Here is a 15,135-nt window from a genome sequence, read left to right on the forward strand (position 1 = left end):
TTTCCAACTCTATTGTCATATTGACTTCCCATGACCCCTTCTCAATCTCTCTATCGAATTGTTTCTTTGCCTCTACTAGGATGGATCACCTGATTCTAACTGCTGTGGTGCTGACAACTTCTCTCCAGGATTTTATCTTCTTTATATGATTAGGAATTCTAAGGAATTACCCATCTGGTTTCTATCCTATTTTTCAATTCTCCATGTGCAGATGCCTCCCCTGCTTGTTCATTACCCTCGCCCCTTTACTAAAAAAAAGGAATAGCAGCTAAAGACTTTTCATTTAGTTCCTATTTGTCAAGCACAAAGACATTGTATGCTTTTCAGTTTGGAATTTTTGTATTGCTTTGTGGACCATGTAGCTAAGGTATTACGAATGTTTCTATGTGTGCATTTGTGGATAATTGAACGAGGTTAGTGGAAATAGTTTATGTAGTGGTGAGGAGCTAGTTTAGTAAATTCAGGCTATGGCAAATGACATCATGGGGTTCCCTATGAAAACATGGACTGAAAAATATCTGCAAAACCACCATCTCCACAATAATATAGCCAGTGAAAAATAGGTAACCATGGGGCATATTATCAAGAAACGGCGTTAAAATTATCGCCGCTTTAGAGGCAGAAAGCTGCCGCTAAAGCGGCGATAATGAGCTTGATAATATGCCGCAGAGAATTCCCATAGAAGCCCGTGTTCTGGTGTCAGCATGGGCTTCTATTGGAATTCTCTGCGGCATATTATCAAGTCCATTATCGCCGCTTTAGCAGCAGTTTTCTGCTGCTAAAGCGGCGATAATTTTAATGCCGTGCTTGATAATATACCCTGTGTCCCTACAGAAATCTCAAGCTGTTTTTAATGCCTAAAACCAGCATAACACAAATACCCATTTAATAAAAGTGAGTTTATTTCCTATTCTAACTCTAGCTCTCGAATATTTTGGAGCAAGTAATTGATAGTGGGATTTAGCAACAAGTAGAAATGTTGTTAGGGAACAAATCATGTCAGATCGATTTCTACTAGACCGTTTCTATATTTCTGCAAATTCTCATTTTCCCAATCTGTATTTTCTCATGGAACTGCTGCTGCATTTACTGGGCTGCAATTAGTTACATACTTTTACAACCAAAGGATGATCAGTAACACTTAATAATTTCCACTCTCTTGGTCCTCCGATGGACCTTGCTGTGTTCTGAGAGGGAATGGCTATTAAGGGTTCCAACAGTCATCCAAAGAGGACCAGGAATTGGGCAACTGAACTACAAATTTGAAATAAAACTCATTTAGATAGCTCTTAACACAATGCTATAAAGAGAAAGGATTAATACTGCTGGCCCAGATCTCCTGAAGAAATGTAGGCAAGCCAAAATCATACACACTAAGGGGCAGATATATGATGACTGGCGCATCCCTGCATATCAGCAGGGATGCGCAAGTTATTGTGCGCCACAGCTCCTCCACCATGGATGCGCCGCATTTACAATGCGGCGCACCATGGGGCAAAAGTGGCGCATTGCTGGAGTTGCGTCGCAAGCGCGACGCAGCTCCAGCAATGCTCTGGGGGGCCCTATGGTTACAATGCTGCGTCAATCCTTACGCCTGCTTCAAGCAGGCGCAGGGTTTTGACGCAGCATGGGCTCAAAAGTGACTGAGTGAAATCTTGTAGATTTCACTCAGCCACTTTTAGGAGGCGTTCCTGCGCCGGAACGCCCCCCCCCTGTGCAGATACGCCCACATGTGGCGCAAGCTTTACAACGTGACGCATCTCCCTAGATGCGTCACGTTGTAAATGGGGCGCAACATGGCGCAGGGTTTACGCCGCCGCTGCGTCACAAAAGTGACGCAACGGCGGCGTAAAAGTGGCGCAAGTCCGATATAAATCTGCCCCTAAGAGTTCAGATAAAGCTATACAAAATAGCAGCATTAGTATTTGATGTCCTGTAACTTCTTTAATCCGATCAAATTTATTTAGTAACATTTCATTTGAAAATGCCCATTCACCTTGAGTGTAAAAATCATGATAACTGAGTCAATATAGTTAATATATTTAGTTTATCAAAACTTTTAAGGAAATTAGTGCATCATCAGAAATAAGACATTCAACAAAGATTGAATCAGAAGCCAAAGCTCAGCAGTTCAGGAAAGGATGCAAACTTGCCAGTTCTAGTTGTCACAGAAGGAAGAGCCACAAAACGCAAATTAGTAAAGGAAGCCAGGGGAGTCTGCATCAAAGTTCTGCAAATCTCTGCTATCGGTTTGCAATTGGCCTGCATGCAGAACTGCAGCTGTCTGTCACCACCATCAGCTGTATAAGCGTATGAGAGTCCCTATCCATGAATGTGCAAAAGCAACAAATGGACTCTCCAAATCTTTCTCATCAGTCAATATTGTATTCTTCGCATTTCCGGGGATGACACCTCCTGGTGTCACCTCATTTGATCAGACTATTCAGTTCATTGGTCAGTTCATGTTCGAATTTGGATCAGGCGACATAAAGAAGACAAAAAATGCAGAGGAAATAGGTGGAACAAGGACGCAGTCCTTAATTTATTCTGCAAGTGAAACGTTAAACAATGCCCCTCTAACTAGAGCATGCAGAAGAGTTCACACATCTCATCATTTACTCTTCTATTTTATATGAAATATAAAATGATTAAAAGTGAATTCAATAATGTGATAACTTCAACATGTCCACGTTTTCTAACACACATTAATAAAATAAGATTATTTTTCTTTAGTAAATCGCAACCTATGTTTATTATACGAATAATATCATCTAAACTACTCCTTTTCTGCATGCTTTTATGCTGTAGTAACTAAAATTATTTTTCTATAACGTGTATTTGACACACATTTATTTATTTTCTCTCACAAAGCAGCATGTCCAGTTTTTGCTCGCCTTTCAGATGTACTTCAAATCTCCGCTCTATCACAGCTATTGCTTCCAATTATTATGTCAAGCTTAGAAGCTGGCTGCTGACCCTGGACTTCTTAGGCAGTAAGATTTCAAATTTTCCAGAACAAGATAGATTAAGTTGGCAGTGATGAGTTTACCATCACAGTGACCCCCACTACCAATAGGGAGACCTGAGGGGACTTGAAAACAAAAGAGAGGATTGTAGAGGGACTAAAAAAGATAGGCTGTGTTTGCGTTTAACCTGTCAGCTGTCATGATGTGTGATTTGAAGAACTCACCAAATAGTTTGAGCAGCTTTGAATCGATGAACATTTGCTGGTACTTTGATGCCAAGAAACAAGAGTTACGTTTTCCAAAAGAGGGTATTGGTTTTGTTTGTTGGTGGTGGAGAGGCAGCGATTAGAGGTATCAGTAAAGAATTGCTAGAGTAGCTTTGGTCATCTATGATGTACAATAGTGGGTGGAGATACTTCTTGAATCCCACAAGCGAAAACATACATCTGCCTCAGTCCTCATCCTTACCTGCCACAGATACACTATTCACTAAAACATTTGTCTGGGCCTATTGCTACTCATATAGCTGTCATACTATTACTGTCACCTCCATAACTATTAGTCTAATCTCATATGCTAGTCCCCAGCTGTCTTGGACCTTGAGTGTCACTTCCCACAGGTGGTGAAGGAATTGTTTACAAATCTCACCTGTGCTTAAATATGCCGTTGAATATATATTGTACATTGATAGTTGTCAGGTGGCCCTAAGCCATAAATAGCAGTTTCAGGGACTTTTTAGTTTTGTGTTTTGTATGGTACGTTTTCAGTGCCAGACCTGACTGGGAGGGTCCACAAGGATGACATGGGTTACTGGGACCCAACCGTGGCAGTTGAGGTCATGTCCCTGGGGCAGCCTTCACTCATCCATTCCTAATGTGCCTCTTCAAACTGGACCATTTACAGCCCTTTCTGCACTTGACACTCAGGGCAGTGATGGCAAGCAGTACCAGGCTTCTCAGGGAGGTAAAGTGGAGGACAAGATTCAGAACTCAAAAAGCCAGAAAAGAGACCATAACTTTGAAGTCTGGCCCAGTGCTTGCCATTTTGAACACAAAAGTACTTTTAGTCACAAAAAAGAACTAAATTCTCTGTAGTAGGCTAATTGCAAATCTTGGCTAATAACTCTGCTTATGGCCCACCCACTCTCCATGTGCTTTTCCGCTTCCTTGCTGTTATAGTTCCCCAGCAGTCTCTGGCAAAAGCATGAATTAGGCTATGGTGCACATTATATTGAAACAGGTTCAAATGCACAATCAGTTCACATCGTTGTTACCCCATGAGCGTTACAACGTCCCTGATCTTACCGCAGATGTGGGAGCAGACACTCAAGTGTTACTCCAGTTATCATTGCAGGAGAAGGTGGGTGCACTCCATGTCTTTGGCAAGTGTGGCTTCTCTGGAACAGACAAGTGCAGTTTGATGGGCCTTGGTGCAGCAAACAGGCATCTTCAGCAGTTGTGGGCCATTTCTGGAACTGTGCAGGTGAATCCTACAGCAAGTCAGTTGTACCTTACCGCCAGAGCAATGCCGACCGTCTCACAGCAAGGTAGTTATATTCCACATCTGTGCAGCTGGGTTCCTGGCAGTTGCAGCCTTTCTACATTGATAAGGTCTCCATCCCAGTCACACAGATAAAAAGGTCTGATCACAACATAAATCATAAAACACGGTATGCTGCCAGCACCTCCATATGTTATAAATTTAGGACAAGAACAGAAGTTCACTGTCTGTATGAGGCTTTTTTTGTTGTGCCCTCCCTTGTCAAAGGACAGGTCTTGGACCTCTTGTTGTCTAACACGCCTAGATCTCTGCTCACAAGCTATGGTAACTCGATGCAAGATCCAAAGAGTCAGAACTAATGTGCAAGCAGTTGGCCACTCATCCAATGGTAGCACACCTGTATGCAATGAAAGGGCATTTCTGTCCCAACAGTACATGTATAGGCTTCAAAATGCAAGAGTGCAAAAGACAGTTTGTGAAATACTGATGTTATCATAAATGGCATTGGGGCATTTAGCAACAATGTACACACAGGGCTGGTGCCACGGTAAGACCAAAGAGTGCAGTTCCCTTATGACGCCACCTCAAATGTGCTGAAGAGGGCGACAGATTGCAACAAATAATCATAGGATTGTTTTTTATATCAGAGAAAAAGTTTGCTGAACTAAAGAATATATATATTTACGCTTGGAACTCCGCAAATCTTTGACTGAGTACATTCGAAGTGAGTATGCTATCAAGAGAAGGTGTGACTGAGCTTCCACTTCAGTCACACGACTGTGCTGCCTGAGAAGTAAGAAGCTAGTCAGTGTGCATATAATTCACATTGTGAAACCAAAAGAGTAATACAATGTTACCAGTACTCATCGGAGGCTCATTGGAGATCACTTGAGTAATTGGCCTGTGATTAGCATGTTTCCGGCAGCCTTCCCTCCAGGGGGAGGGTGGGATAATGAAACATGACGTGGAAACAGCATACATAAACCGCCTGGTGCTGAGGTCTGGGTTTGAGCTCAGTCTAGGGAGGTCACTGCATGCAGAGGCCGATTGTCCCACCGTCAGTGGTAAGGTCACCTCCTCTGCAGAGAATTATACAAACCATTTGTCTTGTTTTAGGACTGTGAAAAGAGACGTGATGGAGTTTGCATAACAAAACCTTGCCTCCTTCCATCTTTAGAATGAGCATTCTGAATTTGCTTTACTGAAAATACAGGAAGAGGTGAGACTTCTTGTTATGCTCACCGTGAAACTTAGAACTGTTTGCTGCCCTATTTTCAGCTTTTCCTGGCCCTGACATGGAATAGTAACATTAGTCGATCCTTTTAAGTGGAAGTTTTTGTTTTCGATATTTTGTTACAGTAATATTAGGCTTATGTTGGTGCTTCAACTTAACCGTGACTAATACGTCTATGAAAATCACAGATTAATATTTGCATCATAATTAGATATCTCTTCCTAAGCAGAGAAAAAGCTTGCCCATAGGTAAACCGGTAGACCGTAACGTGTCCTAATGTCCTATGGCCAGGCTGATTTTATTTGCAAGTGTGAGCATTATTTAATTCTACATTTGAAAATGACATGGGTTAGACCAAAGAAAAAGCTCTGTGGTGCAATGAGATGCTATGTTCCTATCCTACCATGGTCACACGTGTGTCTGTGCCTGATGGAGGTGTAGCAGGGGCCTTTGACTATCCGTCTGTAATTTTACCTTCAGTTCACAGAACCAGAAGTTCCTTTGAAAATAATTCAGGAGACATGAAAAATGATCCTTTTATTTAGTCATTTAGTTACAATGTCCACCTGGATTAAGTAATTCATTTTTGGGCATCACATTGTCATCCATGAGAACAGAGGGGTTATTCAAAACAATAAGGGCCTCATGTAGGGCCTCATGTAGGTAGCCCAATACCGGTCGGTAACGGCCGATTTTCGGTAATTATACCGTTACCGACCGGTATTTAGGCTGTTGACATGTAGGGGGCTCATTTCTGTATTCGGTAATTTACCGAATCGGTAAAATTACCGATTCGGTAATTTTACCGATTCGGTAAATACCGAATACAGTAATGAGATGTAGGGGGACTGTGTGGTGGGTGTGGGGATTCGTTATTTACCACCAACTAATAGTTGGTGGTAAATGACGAATAGGTGTGAAAATGCATTTTTGTGCACTGTGAAGTGTGCAATGTGGCAGACATACATGCCCCTAGGGCATGTATGTGCGCCACATGTGCACACATGGAAGAATCAGGGGTGCAACAGGGTGTCAATGTGACACCCTGCCACCCTTGAATGTGCTCCCCCCATTACCGAATCGGTATTTACCGATTCGGTAATGAGGCATACCTTCCCATTGATTCAATCAATGAGAAGGTATGCCTCATTACCGAATCGGTAAATAACGATTCGGTAATTACCGACTTACTCCGATTCGGTAACATTTACCGAATTTTTACCTACATACACTTTACCGATTCTTAAATACCGAATCAGTAAGATTCGGTATTTAAGAATCGGTAAAGTGTATGCCACCTACATATGGCCCGTAGGTAGCTAAATACCGGTCGGTAACGGCCGAAATTCGGTAAATATCCCGTTACCGACCGGTATTTAGCTATTTCAGATGTAGGAGGCATATTTCAGTATTCGGTAAATTACCAAATCGGTAAAATTCCGAATCGGTAAATACCGAATCCTGAAATCATATGTAGGGAGCACTCTAAAGAGTGAACATTAGTTTTAAGAATTCGTTATTTACCACCAAATACAGGTTGGTGATAAGTAACGAATACCTTGCAAAACGTAATATTTTGCAGATCTAAGAGTGCCATGTGGCAGACATACATGCCCTTAGGGCATGTATGTGCGCCACATGTGCACACATGCAAGATTCAGGGGTGCAACAGGGTGTCAATGTGACACCCTGCCACCCTTGAATATGCTCCCCCATTACCGAATCGGTATTTACCGAATCGGTAATGGTGAATGGCTTCCAATTGATTCCTATGGGCCTCCAGGCCCATTGGAATCAATGGGAAGGTATGCCTCATTACCCAATCGGTAAATACCGACTCATAATTACCGAATTTTTCCGATTCTGTAAAATTTACCGAATTATTACCTACATCACATTTACCGATTCATAAATACCGAATCGGTAAAATTCGGTATTTATGAGTCGGTAAATGTGATGCTACCTACATATGGCCCAAGGTCTTTAAAACTTATTGTTTCTGGTTATACTCATGGTTTTACCCAGAAGCACTTCGAAACTTCCAACTCTAATGCCTGTAGTCTACGCTGAGCCTCTGACAGAATTCCCTGCTGTATAAACACTGCAATAAAATAAGCATTTTAGAGATCCTCGGTCATTGCTGCGAGATTTCACACATGTGCAGAAAATTGAAACGTATTCAATCATGGTTCAAGAAACCCTCTGGTGGCTTCACAGGATTAGTGCGGCTTGGCGTGCTTCAGAACAATTATCCAGCAGTCATCCCTTGGTGGTTTGCAAATAATATATGCAAGTTACTGAAGGCGCCAGAACTTGTATAAAGGCACCCCCAAGTTATCCTGGAGAACCAGCGTCCCCCCCTTCTGCAGAGACCCCCAGAGCACGTGCAGCAGAGCCCTGGACCACACTGTAGATTGAGAGTAATGCACCAACCAGCGCAGGTGGCTGTGGACCCCTCTGTGTGCTCTTATGTGTTTCCATGCATTAAACCCGGCTTCAGTGCTTTGGGGTGGCCAGCTCTTTGTGCGGGTAGTGTGCAGAACCCTTGCTCTGGACGTGGGTGAAGTTTGCAAGGTAAGATATTGACACACACAATGGAAGATTAATGCAAACGTTTCTCCTGATTAGACTTTGATGTAATGATTATCAAAAAAATAGTCGAAAACTTAAAAATGTGAATTTTCACTCAGTTCGCAAAGTGTCCACAGAAGTTCGCAAAAGTTGTGAGTAAACAAACTTTGCCCACACAAACACTAGCACGAGAGTGTCGGCCGATAGTGACAGCTTGTTGAAGTTGTGTATTTCCACTGACTGTATATGGACAGGTAATTCCAGTCTCGTATTATTTAAAAACACAACGAAGACAGTGGTTCTGTGCTCTGTTGCAAAGTAGCGTACCACTTTATATGAGCGGGAGGCAATGCTAGTGATAAACTAGCCACTAGTTAGTTTATTTGACATTCAATCTTCAGGAAGAACAGTGTCTTGTAGTCCGCCTATTGCACTAACCAGATGCTGTATGTTCTACACACAATTGATGGAAGACATTCAGTGAATTTGGACCTCTTAGCAGCTCTTTGGTTGATATACAGTAGGTTATGGCTTGACATGTCGAAATGGACCCAGGGATCTTTGTTTTTGCCGAGTTCTTCTAACTGGACAAGTGTTCTGAACTAGCTGGAATGGAGAATTGTAGGTCTCCATGGGTTGCTGAGCTTTTTCTAAGTGGTCGATCTTGGCCAAATTGCTTTTCAATCAATGTGTTTGTTTACATGCACCAGTACACAAACTACAGTACTTCCAAGTGTCCATCACTGAAGAACTTGGCAAGCTGAAAGTATGCCTTCTGAATAGATGGATGGACGGACAGACAGACAGATAGATAGATAGATAGATAGATAGATAGATAGATAGATAGATAGATAGATAGATAGATAGATAGATAGATAGATAGATATTGATGTTCTATGAATTAAAATCATTACGTTACACCTTCCCGTTGTCTTTTAGAGATCCAGCGGCACTTGGCTTACAGTTCATTAAATGTAATAATTCCAAGGATCTTTTCAAGTCCCTATCTAATCATTACTCCAATGTGTTAGTCCATTCTTAAAAGATTGGATTGACCCAATTTAAGAATTTGGGTTATTGGGTGAGGGGAGTGTTAACCCTTCTCAAGCAAGAACCAGAATACTTGCCAGCGTGAACCACAAAAGTCACAAAATTAACTTATGCCTAACCCTGTGGCAACTTGGCATAAAAGCAGTCAGGCTAAATTTAAAGGCATTGCATTAAGTATTATGGAGCACTCAAACAGTAATAAAGTGAAAACAACTCTAGAAAAATCCCACCCCAATTTAGAAAAATGGAGCGAAAATTATTCAATAAAAGGATACTAAAAATGAATTAAATCTAATTAGAAGAAATGGAGTTATGAATTTGTAAACGTTTTTATTGAAAAACGCCACCTAAAATATCAAAGTACCAACCACAGGCATATAGCCACCTGAGATCAGGGAAAAGTTGAAAGTTATGGATGACTGCAATGGTTTGGATATAAGAATTGGATTGGGCCTGATCTCAGCTTACCTTCGAACTTGAAGAAATGTAAAGAGAAAAGACTCAGAAAAGGTAAAGCTCAGTGAGGCAAGGCAGCTTGCGGTATCTGAGGAGGAGGTGTCACCGTCGGGGAGCCGCTAGACAAAGATGCAAAGAAGATTTTTATGTTTGGTCTTTCTCACTTTTTAGGAAGTTGCAAATTTCTGGCCTCATGTAGCCAACAAGGGCTCCATGAGGCCAGATACCCTTACAGAGAGTTGCCACTGAACAGGATATGCAGCTGTGTAGAAGAATGCAGTCAGAGCTACCTCAAAGTCAGGTCGACAGGAAAAGTATCTCCTGAGAATCAGCGTGCAGGTAGGTCCCTCTCTCCGGTCAGTTGTCATCCACTTTATAGTGTAAAGTTTTCTAGGTCTCAAGTTTCAGATTGTGTCCGTCAGGTCTCATTTACCACCACTTCCAATGGTCCAGAACTGGTTGGGCACCACTTGAAGGGCAAGACATACATACCATACGTATACAAAACGGAGAGATTAGAATAACCATAATAGGACTACATGTTTAAAAACCAGATAGCAGCATAATGTCATAAAAAACATTAATAATGTAAAAAGGGAATGAATGTTGTGGCTAAAAACTACAGATAAGACACTGAATTGCAGAGAGACACAAGAGATAAGAACAGTTCAGTAAAGCAGCTGTCAGTTGTCGATAGTCAGTATTGAGTCGTCGGGATCACATTCCATAGAATTGCAGGGGTAGAGGACACAGGTTGTACTGAAATAGAGCTTCATAGGTTTACCGTTGTTTAGTCGCCTGTGCATTTCCTCAAGATTGTTGCCGGGCCTGCAGTTTGCTGGTTGAGTTTGTGTAATGCACGGTGAATAAAGATTGTAAAGCTTATGTTTACAGCTGTGTTCTCTGGGTTCAATGCCGAGATAATTGCCTGACTGCAGGACCGGACTCCCAATCTGTTCCACTCTGGCCTCAGTTTTAGTCTGCGCTGGGTCAGCAATACAGGGCAGAGGCATAGAACATGCTTCAGGGACTCCACCAAGTCCCCGCTGCCCCTGCACTGTAGCTCATCTGATGTGCGACACCAAAGAGGTAAATGCTTCAGAAAGTGCCATTCCCCCAATCTAAGTGCCATAAACCACAATTTTAAGTACAGGAGATATGTGCAGGGCAGGTATGATGGAAGAGAAGCCAGTTGGAAAGAATAGATTACAGCCCATGCATGCTTGCGTTTGGCGAAAAGGGCTTTGTTGGTATTATGAGACCCCATACGGATGCGCTTCTTGATGCTTGTTTTGAAGACTATGTTACTAGGGTTAAGATTCCAGAAATCGCTTGCTGATAGCTGGTGTACGAATTCATGGACGAACTGACTATAGGACCCACCTGGGTTATTAAGACTAATATCTGCTGACAACAACAGTGACTCAAGGGACCCAGCTCCGACCTGCCTTAACTTATGGCACTGATTTAAGTAAGCACCTGTGCTTGAGATTTCGTAGTTTAAAAGGCCCAAATATAATCGCATCTGTGCAGTTGAAGCGGATTTTGGCATATGAAAGACTCTTTTATAGATCTCGGTCACATGTTGATTTAATGTTGCACTCAGTTTGCCCCGAGAGATTTCAATGCCATATGACAACGTGGGTCGAATTTTGGCTTTCATGACTTCCAACAGAGGAGTTAAGCTCGGGCCCGTCAATTTTTTGGAAAGTATTGAAAAATTCACTTGGAGAGCCATAGCTTTCATTGAGATGTTGCTGCGATGTTTGGCAAGGGTGCCCTTGGAGTCAAAGTTAACCCCCAGGTATTTGTAGGATTTTCCTACTACAAGTCCAGAGTTGTTACACATCCAGTCACCACCTCCGTAGTGTTTTCTGCCAACTATGACTACTTGGGTTTTCTTTAAGTTAACCTCTAGGTTGTTCGTAACGGTGTAACTATGTAGATTATTTAATAGTCGTTGCAGACCTACTCGAGTTTGGCTGAACAGGACAAGGTCATCGGCGTATAGAAGGTTACTTAACTGGGCACCACCAATCTTAGTGGGATGGCTGTTTATCGCATCTAGTTCCGCTGAAAGGTCTGCGATGAACAAGTTAAAAAGCAATGGGGCTAGCACACATACCTGTTTGACTCCTCTTGTTGTCGTGATTTTTCAAGACAGATGTGAGCCGGTACCAAGCTTAACTTGTATCCAGGTATTAGTATGTAGTTGGACAATGGCCTCCAAGAGTTTGACCCGGATTCCCCATTTCATTAGCTTCGCCCAGACCTAGGGACCCAGTCAAAAGCAGCTTTAAAATCAACAAACCAACAAAAAACCACCTTGGATGAGATAAGTGCTTTGTCGATAAGTATTGACAATGCCATTAAGTTAGACATGGTGCCCGAGTTTGCGGTGAAGCCAGTTTGATTTTTTTGAATCAGGCCTTTCTGATCAGCCCAGGAGCTCAGTTCTTCAAGTAAAATACTTGCAAAATACTTTTCCTCATTGCACAGTAAGGCTATCAACCTGTAGTTATTTGGGGATGATTGGGAGCTAAACTTATAAATTGAGTGGATTATTGCACCTCGCCAGGAATCAGGTCCAGGAGTGAACTGAAGAGTTGGTCTCAGGGTCCAAAATGGTACCAATCTTTGAAGTGGGAAAAACCTCTAGGCTTCCCCACACCTGGTTCTGAACATTTCTGTCCTTCTCCTACCCAGGCTCCAAGGTGGCTATGGTGACAAAAGCATAGTATTAAGCTCCTTTGTGAGTGTGCTGGAGGCAGCCCTTTGAAATGTAAGTGGGGAAAAGAACAGCTCCTGCCAACACCTAGTCCCCATTGTTTCACTGTCTGGGTGGAATACACACAGGCCAACTCAAATCAAATCAAATCAAACCACATCAAATAAATCTATATTCAGAGAGAGTATCCATAAAAGAATTGCACAGATAAAAATTTACAAAAGATCTTCATAAAAATTCTATATAAAATCCATAAAAATGACCTCATAACCTGGACAGTTAGATGTACAGGTGCAGGACACCAAATACCAGGCAAGGCACCAACTCAATGGTCATCAAGTTAAAAGGCATTATTGGGAACCTCAGATGAGGGATAATTAATGGATTATTCAATTTCTCACATCTTAAAATGTCCAGGTAAAGCAGCTGTTTCCCTCTTTCAATGGCATAAGAAACGTGGAGAGAAACTCAATAGCACAGATTCAGTGTATTTAGATTTCAAATAAACTTAAAGGCATCTGTATAATATTTTTTGTTTTCTTTTAAGAACAATGGCTCAGTATTTGTTTTCTCAGATCCCTATAAAAGTTACCAAAAAGTAAAACATGCAATGTAGTCTGGTTTGATTTACCATCACATGAGTATTTGGGTAACTTTTGAGAACAAAAGCCCATCTCGGGAAAAGCAACCAAAAATTGCAATGTGCCTAGTCAAAGTCTTGTTAGATAAAATCTGTGCTGAATATTTGGTACTAAGGTCTGGGCATTTGATTGCATGGAGCCTGAGAGGAACATTGACATCCTTTTCCCAATCTGAACAGATTTTAAATCTTTCATACTAGATTGTAGTCCTCCCTCCGTCTCTTCAATGCTCGATTTTTCATCCACCTTCTTTAGCAAACTGTTTACATAAGCCAGCCAAGGTATTCTGTTATTATCTCTTTGGTGAATTTAGTGCCATCTTTACTCCAAATGTTATATCAGAGTGTGATGGGGCTTGTCTTCAAGCCATCCTATAAAGAAGGGACTCCTAATTCCTTATGAAAAATGCATTGTACTTGTAATCCCAGCCAAACAATTGTACGGTTGTTTAGTGTTTTTATCCGGCAAGAAATTTTAGGCCAAGACATTTTAAATGTGATTGATGTTTATAAGGATAATTTGCGATTTTTGCACATTTCGGTGATATGTGGCTAGCCAATGTACTTGATGTTGATTTTAATGTTGTTTCTTTTATGGCTTTGATTGCCGCCGAATAAAAATTATTATTATTATGATCAATATAAGATGAGGTTGAATAGGGCACTGCTAATAGCTTGAATAGGAAAATATTTTCCTGCTCTGCAAAAATTAGCAATTTGTCAGTCCCCACAATGGGGCTCCATAAATGACACTAGGAATACATTTACTTCTATATATAGTCAACAGCTCTTTAATGGGCTTATTACCCATTTTTGATGCAAACCTAAAAAGGGCTTCTGGAGATCTAAGTTCTGCTGCTTCTATTTAAGTCCCCCATTGACCATTACTAGAGAAATTCACACCTAGATATGTAAAACTTTCTGTTGCAGCAAGTTCTACTTCCTTGATATGATGGGTTTTCTTCTCGGTTCTCTCTTTCCCACACCTCATTGTAAAGGTTATGTTTAGATTAATTTTCATATCCTTGTCCTCCATGTACTTGGTACCGGTGTTAGACGTTGACCAACTTTTGGAGCATCTGTATTTATCTTTAGCAAAAACTCATCCATTCCATTAATATATAACGATAATAACGGGGGGCAAGGAGGCAGCCTTGCCAAATTACTCGGGTTATTTTAAACCGTAATGTGACTTCTACCCTTGTCCCCTAACGTACACCCTGGATGTCAACTGAGCATATAGCTGCAACAAAAAATTCAAAGTCTCAGTAGGTGCCCCATCTTAACCAGTGACTGCCACAGTTTGGAGTGATTAACCAAGTCAAATGCTGTGCTCAAATCAGCAAAATATAGGTGGATGTCACCCTTTTTTGCCAGGGTATATTTGCTGATGAGCAGATAAAGGTTAATGAATAGTTCCATGGTGCCCACATCCCTTCCAAAACCATATTGTGTGCCTGTTAGGATCTGATTATCTGTCACCCAGGATTCCAACCTTTCTATTAAGTCTCTGCCCATTAGTTACGCTAAGGAATCAAGGAGGGATATTTGGCGATAACAACTTCAGGAAAAATCAGGACAATAATACCTTGTATCCAAGATACCTGCAATATTCCAAGTTCTAATTTCTACTTTGGTGCCCACACTATGTGGGCATGGGGACCCCGCCCATCCACATTGGTTGGCTCCACCAGAATCCCACCAATTGTTGCCAGACCCTCTGTATTCTGGTTATTAAAATTAGACTGCTCCTCAGCTAGATCAAAACAGGTCATCTGTCCTATCATGTGTATAGGTTCTTTCCGAATGGATTCGGGGGGCTAGGACTGTGCTTTTAGGCCCATCTCATCCCTTACCCTTTTCAATTCCAAATCAGTGTGATGTTCCAGTCAGTCACAGTCATCAAGAAAAGTCATTGGGACATACCTACTAAAGAGGTCCAAGTCCCTCGGACCTAGTTGTAAACCACTTCTGGCTGGGGCTGGGCATC

The 15,135-nt window shown here is 41.7% G+C and overlaps 1 protein-coding gene across 1 annotated transcript in view; it reads left to right on the forward strand.

Annotated features, from left to right (window-relative positions):
- Positions 1-4,181: 4,181 nt before the first annotated feature.
- LOC146782671 (extracellular calcium-sensing receptor-like) overlaps positions 4,182-15,135 on the forward strand; it is a 110,288-nt gene continuing 99,334 nt past the window's right edge. Inside the window, exon 1 of the mRNA XM_085637171.1 lies at positions 4,182-4,448. Within this exon, the coding sequence (XP_085493297.1) occupies positions 4,182-4,448 (267 nt within the window). The remainder of the gene's footprint in view (positions 4,449-15,135) is intronic.

This window comes from Triturus cristatus, chromosome 12 (assembly GCF_964204655.1).
Source record: "Triturus cristatus chromosome 12, aTriCri1.1, whole genome shotgun sequence".
Classification (NCBI taxonomy): Eukaryota; Metazoa; Chordata; class Amphibia; order Caudata; family Salamandridae; genus Triturus; species Triturus cristatus.